This window comes from Oncorhynchus nerka, linkage group LG22, assembly GCF_034236695.1.
Source record: "Oncorhynchus nerka isolate Pitt River linkage group LG22, Oner_Uvic_2.0, whole genome shotgun sequence".
NCBI lineage: Eukaryota > Metazoa > Chordata > Actinopteri > Salmoniformes > Salmonidae > Oncorhynchus > Oncorhynchus nerka.
In genome coordinates this window covers 72,871,095-72,887,650 of record NC_088417.1, presented here as the reverse complement: position 1 = coordinate 72,887,650, position 16,556 = coordinate 72,871,095, and the positions used below count along the sequence as shown (strand labels likewise).

Here is a 16,556-nt window from a genome sequence, read left to right as displayed (position 1 = left end):
ATTTGCATTGCCATGAACTCAGTCAAAGCAAGACATGGTATCAAGAACAAGATGAAACCAGCCCCTTACATGGAGTTCCTTGTTATTCTTGCTAGCAATCTGGCCGTCCCGAATCATAACAACACGCTGACTTCTGCCCCATGGAAGCGCACATACTGTATAATCACAGATAGAACAATGAGACAGATATTTCACTGGATGTATAAATGTGAAGCATCCGCTTGGCGTTCCCAATCATATGGTAGTGAGAAGAAGTGGGAGAGGATGGAACGAGATGGATTTTGGCCGAAATTCTGCAAATGTTCTCATCGATGAAACATTTGATCTCAATACCGTTTTCTGTTCCCAAAACTACAAGCTGTTCCGAAAAGAGTGGACTACGTTTTGTAGACTTTGCCATTTGCAAAGGGTTTCAAAAATCGCGTTGTTTAGAAGGTGTGTTTAGTTGAATGGGGTTATTGCATTCGCGCAATTCACAAAGTAGGCGTTAGCTAACGGAAATATGCAGATGATGCTCGTGCTTGGCTCTGCCCACCTCCTTGCTTGTTCTGCCCACTATGACTAATTTGTTCCCATTGGAAACGACATGCTTGTGGTCTGTCTTGGTTTAGTTCTAAAAAAATATTTGGTTTAATTTTCGTGATGTTGTCAACACATCTATAGAGAATGATTAGTGGCCTCTAGTGGCCAAACTGCCATATTAGCATGAGCAGCGCCATTGAAGGCTTTCAACATTTTCATATCGTCAATTTAGGTGGGACTTACAACTTCATTGGCTGATCCAGCTTTTAGTGACCCTGTTGGAATCATGTCCAACCGGATCATCAGGAGGGATCAGCCAATCGTGAAGAAGAAAATTGACCACTTCAAAATAGAGAGAGCCTCATTGGCGCTGCCCGTGCTGTCACAGACGCTATAATGGCACAGATAGAAGATGAGTACCCCAACAACAAAATGGTGAGGGCGTATACCGGTCAATAAAAATATGAATGACAAGTAAAAGAGCTGATTGGCCAGCTCAAACGGTGAGCCAATTAGAAGTCTCAGTCAGAAACATGAAGGCATCCTCTATGAGGAAATAGCTATTCTTTTTTAAACGGTTTGAGGTGGGGCTTTGGAAGCATTTTTTAAAATCTAATTTGTGCTTTGGCCACAAATATAAGTATAGGACGAGTCAACAACATTATTTGGGTACGCGTTAACAGATTTTCACTGGACAGTTACTTTAAAACATCGTTTCCCACTGAAGTTGCCCACGATGGCTGTGATTTTTAAATCTACCACAAGGGGGAGCTGTCCAACGCAGCATCAGCACCAGATACTGCATGTGTTTGGGTGGGTGATGCTGAGCGCCTCTTTATAATTGAAACTTATTTTACAACTATAAACCATTTACTATATTAGACCATTCACATTTTAATGTTTTAGTAAAGACATCTAAAAATGATAAATTCCTTATTCATTACCAGCACCATTTTCCCATTCAAACGTTGACATGGTTTTAGCAGAATTTGCTGAATCTTATCGAATGATTCCCATTGAATTGCCAGGAAGACAATGCAGATTATAGGCCTATCCTTAAACAGCATTGGTTATGCTTAGGCTATCACACACACAGCCTACATTTAGACCCTTATATTTGAATTTTAAATTAGATGAGACCTGAATCTGCATCACTCTGTGTCTTTCATTAGGCAGTTTTTCCTAGCCACCGTGCTTCTACATCTGCATTGCTTGCTGTTTGGGGTTTTAGGCTGGGTTTCTGTATAGCATTTTGTGACATCTTCTGATGTAAAAGGCCTCTAGAAATACATTTGATTGATCACACAAGGGACCCGGGGAAAGGCTACCTGATGCGTTAGATTCCATATAGCCTAATTATTATAATGAAATATACATAATTTTGATTAGACCATGATACAGATACATTCCCTTTACTTCTTTACTGCCTGTCTGTCAGCTCACGCGTATCCCCATGGTTGCTTAGAAACGCGAAGACAGTGGGCGCTCCTGACCTTGCCGTCGTGAACGAGCTGCGCGCGCACAAACCGAAAGGGCTAATATATTAATGTTAATCAAGAAGACAAAATAGAACATGTGAATTGAAAGCAAAATATTTGCATGCGATTTAAAAAATAATAATAATGAAATGTGATCATCAGTGCAGTGCCATGAAAACGAAATGATATGGAGAAGAGCAAACCGGGGATGAAGAGTAGGAGCCTCCGTTAGAGCAGGTGAGTCGAAAATTCCCTTTCCATGAGATGAAGGTTTGGCAAGATTTTACTACACACCACGATCCCACATAGCAGGATCATGGGTATTCTTTTCATAATATGATGTATTTTAATTGTAGCACATTTAAACATAATTGTATAATATGTTGATGATATTTTAGATGTTTTGCATGTGATAATTAGGGTCAACATTTGCAACGTTTTTTTCATCAACCGCATCCTTGGTGTTTATTTGGGCATTTGGAGGAGCAGGGCTGTCTGTGGCTTGGTCTTTTGTGTGAACGTCTGGTTTTCAGTCTCTTTTTCACTCTGACATTTTAACGCATCGTTGCCTATTACTGGTGAATCAGTGCCACCAGCTCACCTTCAACGAGGTGTTCTGTGACATTATCATCCTTTTACCATGTAACCGTGCATGTTTTAGTTTTACACTAAAACGAGTTGGACTAATTGAACGATTTGGAAGGATTAACACTGATTAAATTGCAAGGCCACTGGATTCGGCTATAGCACCTTGCGTGCCTTACATAGAGATGAGAAATAAACTGCTTTATTTGCGCCGCACTCCGGTTATCTTTTAGCCATAACCATTCTGCCAATGGTCACAGGCTGCTACCTTGGAATCGGTATAATGCAATTGGGATTCATTAACACAAATTTATAGGCGAAATGTCAAAGCATGCCATGTGTGTCCAATTAGACTCCCCGTGTAGAGTAATTCACTACAAGTTGTCATTGGGGATGTGGTTGTAATTGTGCGTATGACTGGCATAGCCAATAGAGCCACTGATATCATTACATTATTGTGGGCCTGTAGCCGCCATAACGGACCTCAACAATGTTGTTTTTTCAAATGCATCTTTAAATGCATGAATTAATTTTTTGCCCAGCTTTGGCCCATAAATGCAACATTTGTAGACTATATTCAGGATGTTAACACACCTGTTTTGAGTGTGGTATAACTTATGGTTAATTGTCTGTATTTGACATATTGAGTATATTTGAAAGCATTAGGCTAATGGCCTACACTCAAAGTGACCATTGTTGTTCTCTATGTATTTTCTTAATCAACAGCCTTTTCACTGAAAATTACACACAACTCAGGAAAATAGGACAGGTTGTGGCATTTAGTTGCAGACTTAGACACAGGGCCTGTCAGTATTTTGAAGTGATGACTTTAATATAAGGATATTGAGAACTCTGGATCATTTATTTATTTTCAATGTAGGCTACACACATTGCATGGGCATCAGATAGCTCCCACAGCATTGCAAGTATAAGAGACCGTGGGTTGTAATCTATTCGTATTCATGTCTTGTCGGGAAGTCTCTTCCATCTCCCCTGCTAGTCTAAACGCAATCCTATGTGTTTAGGGAATATACCTCTGCAGCTTTGCCTGGCCTCCTGATTAACCTAAGCTGAGGCTTACTTTGTCAACCTTTAGCCTGTTTCTGTATCCATACATCAGCCAATAAATTGCAATCATTGCACAAGTTGACAATAAACAAATAAAAACAGCGTTTATCTAGCTACATTCACTACTTTTTTCTGATATATTTTCACAACCCAGATTGTACACTTTTGAAGAGGTAGAGGACTCAGAGATATTTCTGTTTTTTGACAGAATCATTATCTGTTCATTCCAGAAAAGAGTAGGTTCACTTTCAGGTGCCTCTACCATGGTCTATCAATAAATGCTTAAGAAATTCATTTAGGGAAACAAACTTATGCTTGCATGTTCTTGTAGTCATCCATACCGACAAGCAAGTACCCAGCCTGATGACCCAGGAGGCTGGTTACACTGTTTCTATTGCCTGTAGCTCTGCAACACTGTTGTTTCACTGTTTTCATTAGGATTTAGTCTAGTGTTTAGCTGTTTCACTGTTTTCATTAGGATTTAGTCTAGTGTTTAGCTGTTTCACTGTTTTCATTAGGATTTAGTCTAGTGTTTAGCTGTTTCACTGTTTTCATTAGGATTTAGTCTAGTGTTTAGCTGTTTCACTGTTTTCATTAGGATTTAGTCTAGTGTTTAGCTGTTTTACTGTTTTCATTAGGATTTAGTCTAGTGTTTAGCTGTTTCACTGTTTTCATTAGGATTTAGTCTAGTGTTTAGCTGTTTTACTGTTTTCATTAGGATTTAGTCTAGTGTTTAGCTGTTTTACTGTTTTCATTAGGATTTAGTCTAGTGTTTAGCTGTTTTACTGTTTTCATTAGGATTTAGTCTAGTGTTTAGCTGTTTTACTGTTTTCAATAGGATTTAGTCTAGTGTTTAGCTGTTTCACTGTTTTCATTAGGATTTAGTCTAGTGTTTAGCTGTTTCACTGTTTTCATTAGGATTTAGTCTAGTGTTTAGCTGTTTCATTGTTTTCATTAGGATTTAGTCTAGTGTTTAGCTGTTTCACTGTTTTCATTAGGATTTAGTCTAGTGTTTAGCTGTTTTACTGTTTTCATTAGGATTTAGTCTAGTGTTTAGATGTTTCACTGTTTTCATTAGGATTTAGTCTAGTATTTAGCTGTTTCACTGTTTTCATTAGGATTTAGTCTAGTGTTTAGCTGTTTTACTGTTTTCATTAGGATTTAGTCTAGTGTTTAGCTGTTTCACTGTTTTCATTAGGATTTAGTCTAGTGTTTAGCTGTTTTACTGTTTTCATTAGGATTTAGTCTAGTGTTTAGCTGTTTCACTGTTTTCATTAGGATTTAGTCTAGTGTTTAGCTGGTTTACTGTTTTCATTAGGATTTAGTCTAGTGTTTAGCTGTTTCACTGTTTTCATTAGGATTTAGTCTAGTGTTTAGCTGTTTTACTGTTTTCATTAGGATTTAGTCTAGTGTTTAGCTGTTTCACTGTTTTCATTAGGATTTAGTCTAGTGTTTAGCTGTTTCACTGTTTTCATTAGGATTTAGTCTAGTGTTTAGCTGTTTTACTGTTTTCATTAGGATTTAGTCTAGTGTTTAGCTGTTTTACTGGAGGGTTGTTGTTGCCATGCTGCTGTGGCTCTATACTATGCACATGCAGGCATCATGGGTAAGAACATGATTATATGGCACTGTACTTCCTTCCATCACAGCTTTTCATCCTTCCACTCAAAGGTTACTTCAGTGTTGTTTTTCTGATATTTCTGTCCCGTTCATTACTGTCTTTTAAATGAGAGAAAGTGAATGTGCAGTATATTACTAAATCCCTTACTTCCAGATGCATTGCACTATACAACATTCTGCCTTCATCGATGCAGATGCTTTTTCAGATAATTCAAATCTTCTCCCCATGGTAATGTCAGCCCACACTAGAACCATGAAAGGGTGTTTATAACAAACATGACGCTGGAAATTATATCGCCTGTTTGTAGAGTAATATTTGTCCCAGGTGAAATCGTAAAAAAAGAAGACAATTGAGGCCAATGAGCATATCCTCTGCGATATATATTTACATATACAGTATTTACATTCACATTCTGCTGGATTACAGACAATACTACCACTCACTCACCAAAGTAATGTGTTCAAATGGTCCCTTGAGTTCTCCCAAGTGATTAGTTTGCTTTGAAATGATTGTGTGGGTTGTCTACAGGGAGCCTATCTTCTGTGAAAGCATACGAATGATGAGCAACTACCGCTCTATATATTTAGAAGCCCCAGTTTTCAAGTAATCTGGCAACATAGTCCCGTCAGTATACTCAGGGGAATTGCAGTTAGCAACCCACCGATGTTTGCTCACCTAACCATTTGTCTCTCTTGTTTGCAGCTCGGTTTCAGAACAGCAATGAGAATTGGAGCTGGAGATGAGTGAATACCTGGGCTTTGTTCATTTGTTTTTAGTAACCATTGGCGCCCAGGGCAGGTTGAGCGATGCCTGGTTAAGTGGAATATAGTAGGTCATAGGGGTTGAGAGGACACTCGAGTGTACATTGGCGTGGTGCAAGGGCACTCACTTGCCCAGACCATGTGTTTGGCAGAGTTTACGCACCATGTGTTGCCTGCACACCTATCAAATCGGCGAGGAACCGCAACCATCACCACCCGCCGTGGTCTTTTAATGTGGATGTTATGTTCCTACTGGCCATTTACAGTGGTGACCAGCCAGAACTTCAACCCGACTGTGAACACCCAGTTTGGGAAGCTGAGGGGCCTCCGGGTTGCGGTGCCAGGCGAGGTCCTTAAGCCCGTTGACCAGTACCTTGGGGTGCCGTATGCTGCCCCTCCCATCGGGGAGAAGCGCTTCATGCCCCCAGAGCAGCCCTCTTCCTGGTCAGGGATCAAGAATGCTACCCACTTCATGCCCGTGTGCCCTCAGAACATCCGCAACACAGTGCCTGAGATCATGATGCCCATATGGTTCACCTATAACCTGGACACAGTGGCCAACCTCATTCAGGATCAGAACGAGGACTGTTTGTATTTAAACATCTATATTCCAACAGAGGATGGTGAGTGGAACGGGTAAAATGGACCAAAGGGACAATCCATGTTGTTTACTGTATTGGCCTTGCTGTCACCTTGCAATCATCATGTTTACTGTATTGGCCTTGCTGTCACCTTGCAATCATCATGTTTACTGTATTGGCCTTGCTGTCACCTTGCAATCATCATGTTTACTGTATTGGCCTTGCTGTCACCTTGCAATCATCATGTTTACTGTATTGGCCTTGCTGTCACCTTGCAATCATCATGTTTTGCGTATGCAGCAGTTGTCCTTGTGCATCTCATTTGTGCCACCCCAAGTTGTTTTCTCATCCGAAGTCATGTCACCAACTCTTCTTTATCCTGTTACACTGTTGACTCCGTTCATTGTGTTCTCTACGGGAAAATCACACACTGATATAAAACCTATTATTGCGTCAGACAACTAATAATTTAAAGTCAGAATATAGCCTACAGCATGGCATAACCTAACTACTGGGAATGGCTCAATAGTTATGATAAATCAGACTCAGACATTTGTTGGGCCGGTGAAATGTTTGTTATTGTGCACTAGAGGCCTGTTGTTTACAATGAAACGCCTTAACCGTGTAAGAATCTGAGGTGCAATACATTTATATATTTCTATGCTATGGATCTGTAGATCAATATTTACAAATTCGGAGGTGCTTAGTCTCAAGTAAACACTATTGTGATTGATAAACCCATTTCCTTTCCTTCATTTATTTTGTAGAGTATTAGGGCTCATACAATATACAGACAGGGTGCATGTGAAAATGGACTGTGTGCAGCATTGTGAAATCATTATGAATATTATTTAATTCGATGTATATCTTTAACCCCCTATCCCACTACCTCCCTTGTATAGTTCCCGAGGTGATAAAAAGTGAACCGGATTGGGAATTGGGTGCCTGCATGCTTCTTCAATCTTTCAGAGCCTTCTGTTATTTCGTAGTCTTTCATTCATTTTTCAGTCAAAAGAGTATCCAAGGAATGTGCCAGAAAACCCAACAAGAAAGTATGTAGAGAAGAAGGTATGTAAGCTAACAAAGAAGTAAAAAGGAGCAAAGTGACTTCAGAGTTGGCTCCAAACCAAGATCACATCGTCATCGTATTTGAAAATCAACACAGTAGAGACCGATAAATGTCGGTCAGAGATGTGTGCGTCCATCTATGCCTGAGAGTGTGTGTGTCTCTCTGCTGTGCGAAATTAAGAGCAATCCAGAGTAAGATCATTCCACACAATAACATCCACCCATGACATGTTTATTCGAAAAACACATTGATTTCTATACATTTTTTATTTGTTATTATTGGAAAGCCAATAATGAAAGGAGTCAACATTCTGATGTCAAAAGTTACTGTTTGTACAATATGTAAATCTAATTTGTTCTGATTGAGTCATGGCAATGAAAAGGAGAGTACATCATATCTTACCTCAAATTCTGCACAGCCTATGTTTACTGCAAACAAACATTCTTTTGTTTTTACAGTAACGCCATTTTTGACAGATTTTCCGAGACACAGATTGGGATATCACTATCTTCCTTCCTTGGTGGTCAATCATGCTATTTTTGAATTCTCTTGTACTTTTTTGTTTTTTTCCCTCCTTGATGTGATTCCTAGGGGCCCACAGCAAGAGTCAAGGAGTGGATTTCTCTCATGGTGACAGTGAAGGTATTTTTGGTGCTCAAAGTTTAATGCATGACGTTTTTTCTTTTTAGACACTTTTTGACTTTTGATATTTTCATAGACTTTCGTCTTCGATCTTACCTTTGACAACTCAGAAGTGGTTAAACCTTAGTTTATCAGTGGGCATGCCAAGTCAATTATAAGTCACTTGATTCTCTCAGCGTCTTAGCTATTTCACTTTCAATTGTTTTGATTTGGACATCCATATCATATCTGCAGTATTTTTTGTGTCATGGATTTTTTGGGACACTGAATACTGATTTTGTCCCCCTTGAAGACAAATGCTGGTCAATTTGCCATTGATCCCAAATGTACTCAATTTGAACAATGACTCACATGGGTTATTTCTTGTATCTTTGTGGCTATACCAATCAACAAAGATATTATTTTGTAGCACCATAAATAGAATGGGAAGTGAAGATTTTCCTGTGTCTTCTAGGGATCACAGACTGGGCTATCTATAACCAACTACATCTTATCTCAAAGTCTCCTCCACTACCTCTCTGTGGGTCTCATGAGAGGACCGTATGAGTGACTCATGAGGATGAAGCTATTACTATTCACTACATGTCGTACTGTTCAAGAGATTGAGTGTGATGTAGGAAATGGGTGTCCTTATGTTATTTTATGGCAACTCACGCCTTTCTCACATTGACACTGAACTTACAGTTCAGGTCATATGCCTTATTCTTTTTGTCACCAAATTGTTTTTTACTTTGTCATTTTTTCATTGTGGCGGGGAGGGCAGTTATATTGTGGGGAGGGTTTATATGCCTTATTCTGACAAAAAAACGATATTTAGTAGTTGTTGTTTTAGATGCAGAGAAAATCATGTCCTGTAATTTAACCACTATTATGACAAATTAATTGATAGGAGCGTGGTGCACAGAAATGACCACCTTGCCTGAAGACGAATGCTCTGTTGAACATAGTGAACACATAGTATTAACTAGATACACTTTAGAGATACTAGATGTGAAAACGGTATATTGCTAATAATAGAATATTAGAATATGGCTCAGGCTCTAGTATAAACACAGTTTTGTGGGGGAAAAACATTGAGATTGACATAATATAGATCCCTGTTAGGCCTGTATGAGTAGTGTCCTTGCTTTGCATTCTTGTCTCCATTGGTGCGTCACAACCAAGACCGTAATCACGAAGCACATCTGCTAAAATCAATACCATTACCTTGAGCTTACCTTCAGCTTTAGTGGTGTAAATGTTGCTGAGTCTACCGTCTGGTAGGGGTTACAGTATTCTGATGTTGCATTACCTTGCCTGTAACTCTTTACAGTACAAATAGTAAATGGCTGATTCTCTCTGCAGACATTCGGAACACTGAGGCTAGGCCTGTGATGGTCTACATCCATGGAGGATCCTACATGGAGGGGACAGGAAATATGATCGATGGGAGTGTGCTGGCCAGCTATGGGAATGTCATCGTCATTACTCTCAACTACAGGGTCGGAGTACTAGGTGATGGGATTCTCTTACTATCTCTGAATGGTGTCTGTGGAATTTCTTTTCAGTCTCGAAGATACATTTTCTTCTTCTCATAACGTTGATCTCCACACAGAGATCCAATTCATATGTACACTTATGCCAGTTATTCAAACTTCTATTCATTTGTTACATTTCTATCATTTGCTATGGAAGTCATTTTCTCCTGGTGTGTAATGTATAATCCCAGGTTATGAAGGCAAAGTCTTTTTCAGTATGTTATTGTCTGGAGGAGGGAGTAAGATTAGAACTCCTCAGTCAGAGGACAATGGTTAGGACTATTAATCGCCTACTTGGTGTATACAAGCTACAATATTCCAAAACACTGTTCATTTTTTTTTAACTAACCTGCAGAGAAATTGACTGCTTTTGTCAAGCCTGGAAGACTGATTTAAATAGGAAGGGATGCAGGAATCACAGCCAAGTTCTGGAGTCTTTCTTGTAGGAGCGACATCACAGCTGTAACACTTCATGTATCTCTGTGCGAGGGGCGGAAAGGGCCTGCCCCTCTCTCTGTGATTGATACTGCATAGTGGAGAATGCATAGTGGAGAATGCATAGTGGAGAATGCATAGTGGAGAATGCATATTGGAGAATGCATATTGGAGAAAAAGATATTGGTTGCAACTCAAGGAACCATGCAGTGAGAGTATCCTTATGAAAAAGTGGATGAGGAGGAGGAGAATGATGTACTGAGCTAGGTATTTAACCTGCTCTGGTATGGTAAATCACAGATAAAAGTGTGACAAGAAAGAAGTTAAATAACACTAATATCCTCTGCTGTACACTTCAGGGTTCCTCAGTACAGGTGACCAGGCAGCTAAAGGAAATTATGGACTCCTGGACCAGATCCAAGCCCTGCGTTGGATCAGCAAGAACATTGGCTATTTTGGAGGAGACCCTGGTCGCATCACTGTCTTTGGATCTGGGATCGGAGCATCCTGCGTCAGCCTGCTCACACTGTCCCATCACTCTGAGGGTAAGACTAAAACTCAACCTGGATAGACAGGGCAGGGGGGGTGAGATGGGATGGGGATAGTCACCAGTGAATCTCATGCCCAATGAGAATGCCTTTATATAGCTTTATCGCATGATAAACACACACAGACCCAGTGATTCCTCAGCCTGCAGTTTTCACAGACACATACTAGGTACTACATTATCTGGTACTTCATCTCAATGTATAGCTTTATGTGGAGCATTAACATTAATGTGTTGTGCTCTGTAGTATTGCTTCAGGGAAGTGACTTTATTCACTGTGTTGAAACAGATCTACTGTTATCTGCTTTTATTTGTACTTTGATGTTTTTAATGCAAAAATGCAAAAAATATATATTTCTGTATTATGCCATTATTTAGTTTTACATTTACATTATAAAGTGTGTTCGGAAAGTATTCAGATCTCTTCCCTTTTTCCATATTTTTTTACGTTACAGCCTTATTAAAAAATGTACTAAATTATATTTTCCCCTCATCAATCTACACACAATACCCCATAATGACAAAGTGAAAACAGGTTTTTAGATATGTTTGCAAAGTTATAAAAAATGTAAAATATAAATATCTTATTTACATAAGTATTCTGACCTTTTGCTATGAGACTCAAAACTGAGCTCAGGTGCATCCTGTTTCCATTGATCATCCTTGAGATGTTTCTACAACTTGATTGGAGTCCAGCTGTGGTAAATTCAATTGATTGGACATGATTTGGAAAGGCATACATCTGTCTATATAAGGTTCCACAGCTGACAGTGCATGTCAGAGTAAAAACCAAGCCATGAGGTTGACAGAATCGTCCGCAGAGCTCCGAGACAGGATTGTGTCGGGGCACAGATCTGGAGAAGGGTACCAAAAAATGTCTGCAGCCTTGAAGGTCCCCAAGAAAACAGTGGCCTTTGGAACCACCTTTGGAACCAAGACTCTTCCTAGAGCTGACCACCTGGCCAAACTGAGCAATCGGGGAGAAGGGCCTTGGTCAGGGAGGTGACCAAGAACGCGATGATCACTCTGACAGAGCTTCAGAGTATCCTCTGTGGTGATGGGATAACCTTCCAGAAGGACAACCATCTCTGCAGCACTCCACCAATAAGGCCTTTATGGTAGAGTGGCCAGACGGAAGCCACTCCTCAGTAAAAGGCACATAATAGCCCGCTTGGAGTTTGCCAAATGGCACCTAAACAACTCTGAGACCATGAGAAATAAGATTCTCTGGTCTGATGAAACCAAGATTGAACTCTCAGTGGCAGGGACTGAGCTAAAGAGGATCTGCAAAAAAGAATGGGAGAAACTCATCATATACAGGTATGCCAAACTTGTAGTGTCATATCCAAGAAGACTCGAGGCTGTAATCGCTGCCAAAGGTGCTTAAACAAAGTACTGAGTAAAGGGTCTGAATACTTATGTAAATGTGATATTTATTATCATTATATTTTATAAATGTGCAAACATTTCTAAGCCTGTTTTTGCTTTGTCATTGTGGGTTATTGTATGTAAATTGATGAGAAAAAAACAATTGAATACATTTTAGAATAAGACATTAATGTAGCAAATTGTGGAAAAAGTCAAGGGGTCTGAGTACTTTCTGAATGCGCAGTATACAACCCTTATCCTCAACTAAAAAAGGAATAGTTTCACCAAAATGGCGCCGGAGAAGAAGGCTGACGTTTTACGTGGCCCCAACCGATTGTGTTTTTTTGTTTGTATATTTGCGTTGTTTGTAACTTATTTTTGAACTTATTTTGTACATAATGTTGCCGAAGTAATGGACATCAGGATTGCGATTACTCACCACGGACTGGCAGAATCTTTTTTTTCCTTTAACGAGTCTGACGAGCGCTACGCAAAGTATTTACTGCTTTCTTGGGAACAGGCCCAGATCCCCTTGATTTGCGTGAAGAGGAGGTGGAGAAAAATGGGCCAGATGGCGTGCTGCCTTCTGAGAATTCGTAGGCGATTGAATAAACCCCCACTTCCTTCCATTCTGCTTGCAAACGTGAAATCTTTGAAGAATAAAATCGATGATCTACGCAAAGATTAAACTACCAACGGGACATTCAACACTGTAATATCTTATGCTTCACGGAGTCGTGGCTGAACGATGACATTATCAACATACAGCTGGCTGGTTATACGCTGTACCGGCAGGATAGAACATCGGTGTCTGGTAAGACAAGGCTTGGCGGACTATGAATTTTTGTAAATAACAGCTGATGCACGATATCTAAGGAAGTCTCGAACTATTACTCTACTTCAGGCGAGCATCTCATGATAAGCTGTAGACCACACTATCTACCTAGAGAGTTTTCATCTGTATTTTTCGTAGCTGTTTACATACCACCACAGACTGAGGTTGGCACTAAGGCATTGAATGAGCTGTATTCCGCCATAAGCAAACAAGAAAATGGTGTTCCTAGTAGCCGGGGACTTTAATGCAGGGAAACTTAAATCCGTTTTACCAAATTTTTGTCAGCAACCAGAGGGAAAAAAACTCTTTACTCCACAGACAGAGACGCATACAAAGTTCTCCCTCGCCCTCCATTTGGCAAATCTGACCATAATTCTATCCTTCTGATTCCTGCTTACAAGCCAACATTAAAGCAGGTGCACCAGTGACTAGATCAATAAAAAAGTGATCCGATGAAGCAGATGCTAAACTACAGGACTGTTTTGCTAGCACAGACTGGAAGATGTTCCGGGATTCCTCCAATGGCATTGAGGAGTACACCACATCAGTCATTGGCTTCATCAATAAGTGTATTGATGACGTCGTCCCCACAGTGACCGTAAGTACATACCCCAACCAGAAGCCAGGCAACATCCGCATTGAGCTAAAGGCTAGAGCTGCCGCTTTCAAGGAGCGGGACTCTAATCCAGAAGCTTATAAGAAATCCCGCTATGCCTAAGGTAAATGTGCCTAAATGACTACCGACCCGGATCACTCACAGAGTGCTTTGAAAGGCTGGTCATGGCTCACATCAACACCATTATCCCAGAAACCCGAGACCCACTCCAATTTGCCTACCGCCCCAACAGATCCACAAATGATGCAATCTCTATTGCACTCCACACTGCCCTTTCCCACCTGGACAAAAGGAACACTTATGTGAGAATGCTATTCATTGACTACAACTCAGCGTTCAACACCATAGTGCCCTCCAAGCTTATCAATAAGCTAAGGACCCTGGGACTAAATACCTCCTTATGCAACTGGATCCTGGACTTCCTGATGGGCCGCCCCAGGTGGTAAGGGTAGATAACAACACATCCGCCATGCTGATCCCCACCACAGGGGCCCCTCAGGGGCACAACAGTGGTAGGCCTGATCACCGACAACGATGAGACAGCCTATAGAGAGGAGGTCAGAGACCTGGCCGTGTAGTGACAGGACAAAAACTTCTGTCTCAACGTGATCAAGACAAAGGAGATGATTGTGGACTACAGGAAAAGAGGACCGAGCACGCCCCCATTCTCATCAATGGGGCTGCAGTGGAGCAGGTTGAAAGCTTCAAGTTCCTTGGTGTCCATGTCACCAACAAACTAACATGGTCCAAGCACACCAAGAGAGTTGTGAAGAGGGCACGACAAAATCTATTCCCCCTCAGGAGACTGAAAAGATCTGGCATGGGTCCTCAGATCCTCAAAAGGTTCTACAGCTGCACAATCGAGAGCATCTTGACTGGTTGCATCACTGCCTGGTATGGCAACTGCTCGGGGTCCAATCACAAGGCACTACAGAGGGTAGTGCGACCGGCCCAGTACATCATTGGGGTCAAGCTTCCTGCCATCCAGTACCTCTATACCAGGAGGTGTCAGAGGAAGGCCCTAAAAATTGTAAAAGACTTCAGCCAACCAAGTCATAGACTGTTCTCTCTGCTACCGCATGGCAAGCGGTACCGGCGCGCCAAGTCTAGGTCCAAGAGACTTAACAGCTTCTACCCCCAAGCCATAAGACCCCTGAACATCTAATCAAATGGCTACCCAGACTATTTGCATTCCCCCCCTCTTTTAAACCGCTGCTACTCTCTGTTGTTATCATCTATGCATAGTCACTTTAATAACTCTACCTACATGTACATATTACCTCAACTAACCGGTGCTGCCTGTTACGTAACTAGGAGTGGTGGGTGCGGAGTCAGGCGCAGAGAGCAGAGGTTTAAGGAAAACCGTATTTATTCCGGTGAGAAAAGGTCATGCCAAAACAACAGGCGAATAAAATCACCGGCCCAAAACAGGACACAAACAGTCCGGAAAAATACAAACAATACCATCCACAAAACAGAACAGAGAAACAAGCCCGCACAAAAGAAGGCGGGCATAACAGGCTTAAATAGCCCTAAACCAAAACCCAAACGAGAAACACGTGAAACCAATAAGACATAACCAACAGAAAAGGAAAAGGGAATCGGTGGCTGCTAGTAGACTGGTGAGCGCCGCCCAAACAGGAAGGGGAGCCACCTTCAGTGGAAGTCGTGACAGTATTCCCCCCCCCCCTCCCCTGACGCGCGGCTCCTGCAGCGAGCCGACACCGGCCTCGAGGACGACCCAGAGGGCGAGGCGCAGGGCGATCCGGATGGAGGCGATGGAATTCCCTCAGCAGTGATGGGTCCAAGATGTCCCCCACCGGTTCCCAGCACCTCTTCTCCAGACCGTACCCCTCCCAGTCCACGAGGTACTGTAGGCCCCTCACCCGGCGTCTAGAGTCCAGAAAATAATGTACTGTGTATGCCGGGGACCCCTCGATGTCCAGAGGGGGCGGAGGGACCTCCGGCACATCACCTTCCTGCAGGGGACCAGCTACCACCGGCCCGAGGAGAGACACATGAAATGAGGGGTTAATACGATAGTAAGAAGGGAGCTGTAACCTATAACACACCTCGTTCATCCTCCTCAGGACTTTAAATGGCCCCACACACTGCGGCCCCAGCTTCCGGCAGGGCAGGTGGAGGGGCAGGTGGAGGGTCGAGAGCCAGACGCTGTCTCCCGGTGCAACACGAGGGCCTCACTGCGGTGGCGGTCAGCGCTCCTCTTCTGCCGCCCACCAGCTTGTTTGAGTGATTCCTTGCCGGCCCTCCAGGTCTCCTTTGAGCGCTGTACCCACTCCTCCACCGCAGGAGCTTCGGTCTGGCTCGGATGCCACGGTGCCAGGACCGGCTGGTAGCCCAACACGCACTGAAAAGGCGACATGTTCGTGGAGGAGTGGCGGAGTGAGTTTTGAGCCACCTCCGCCCATGGGACGTACCTCGCCCATTCTCCTGGCCGGTCCTGGCAATACGAACGCAGAAACCTACCCACATCCTAGTTCACTCTCTCCACCTGCCCATTACTCTCGGGGTGATAACCCGAGGTCAGGCTGACCGAGACCCCCAGACGCTCCATAAACGCCCTCCAAGCTTGGGACATGAACTGGGGAACCCGATCAGAAACGATGTTCTCAGGCACCCCATAGTGCCGGAAGATGTGGGTAAACAGGGCTTCCGCAGTCTGTAGGGCCGTAGGGAGACCGGGCAACAGGAGGAGACGGTAGGACTTAGAAAACCGATCCACAACAACCAGGATCGTAGTGTTCCCCTGAGATGGGGGAAGATCGGTGAGAAAATCCACCGACAGATGGAACCACGGCCATTGTGGAACGGGGAAGGGCTGTAACTTCCCTCTAGGCAGGTGTCTAGGAGCCTTACTCTGAGTGCACACCGAACAGGAGGAGACATAAAA

The 16,556-nt window shown here is 42.4% G+C and overlaps 1 protein-coding gene across 1 annotated transcript in view; it reads left to right on the top strand.

The window, feature by feature from the left end:
• Positions 1 to 2,115: 2,115 nt before the first annotated feature.
• The window catches only part of LOC115105653 (neuroligin-3-like), a 32,059-nt gene continuing 17,618 nt past the window's right edge, over positions 2,116 to 16,556 (top strand). Inside the window, exons 1-4 of the mRNA XM_029627910.2 lie at positions 2,116 to 2,237; positions 5,977 to 6,658; positions 9,672 to 9,821; positions 10,639 to 10,824. Of these exons, the coding sequence (XP_029483770.1) occupies positions 6,175 to 6,658; positions 9,672 to 9,821; positions 10,639 to 10,824 (820 nt within the window). The 5' untranslated portion in view covers positions 2,116 to 2,237; positions 5,977 to 6,174. The remainder of the gene's footprint in view (positions 2,238 to 5,976; positions 6,659 to 9,671; positions 9,822 to 10,638; positions 10,825 to 16,556) is intronic.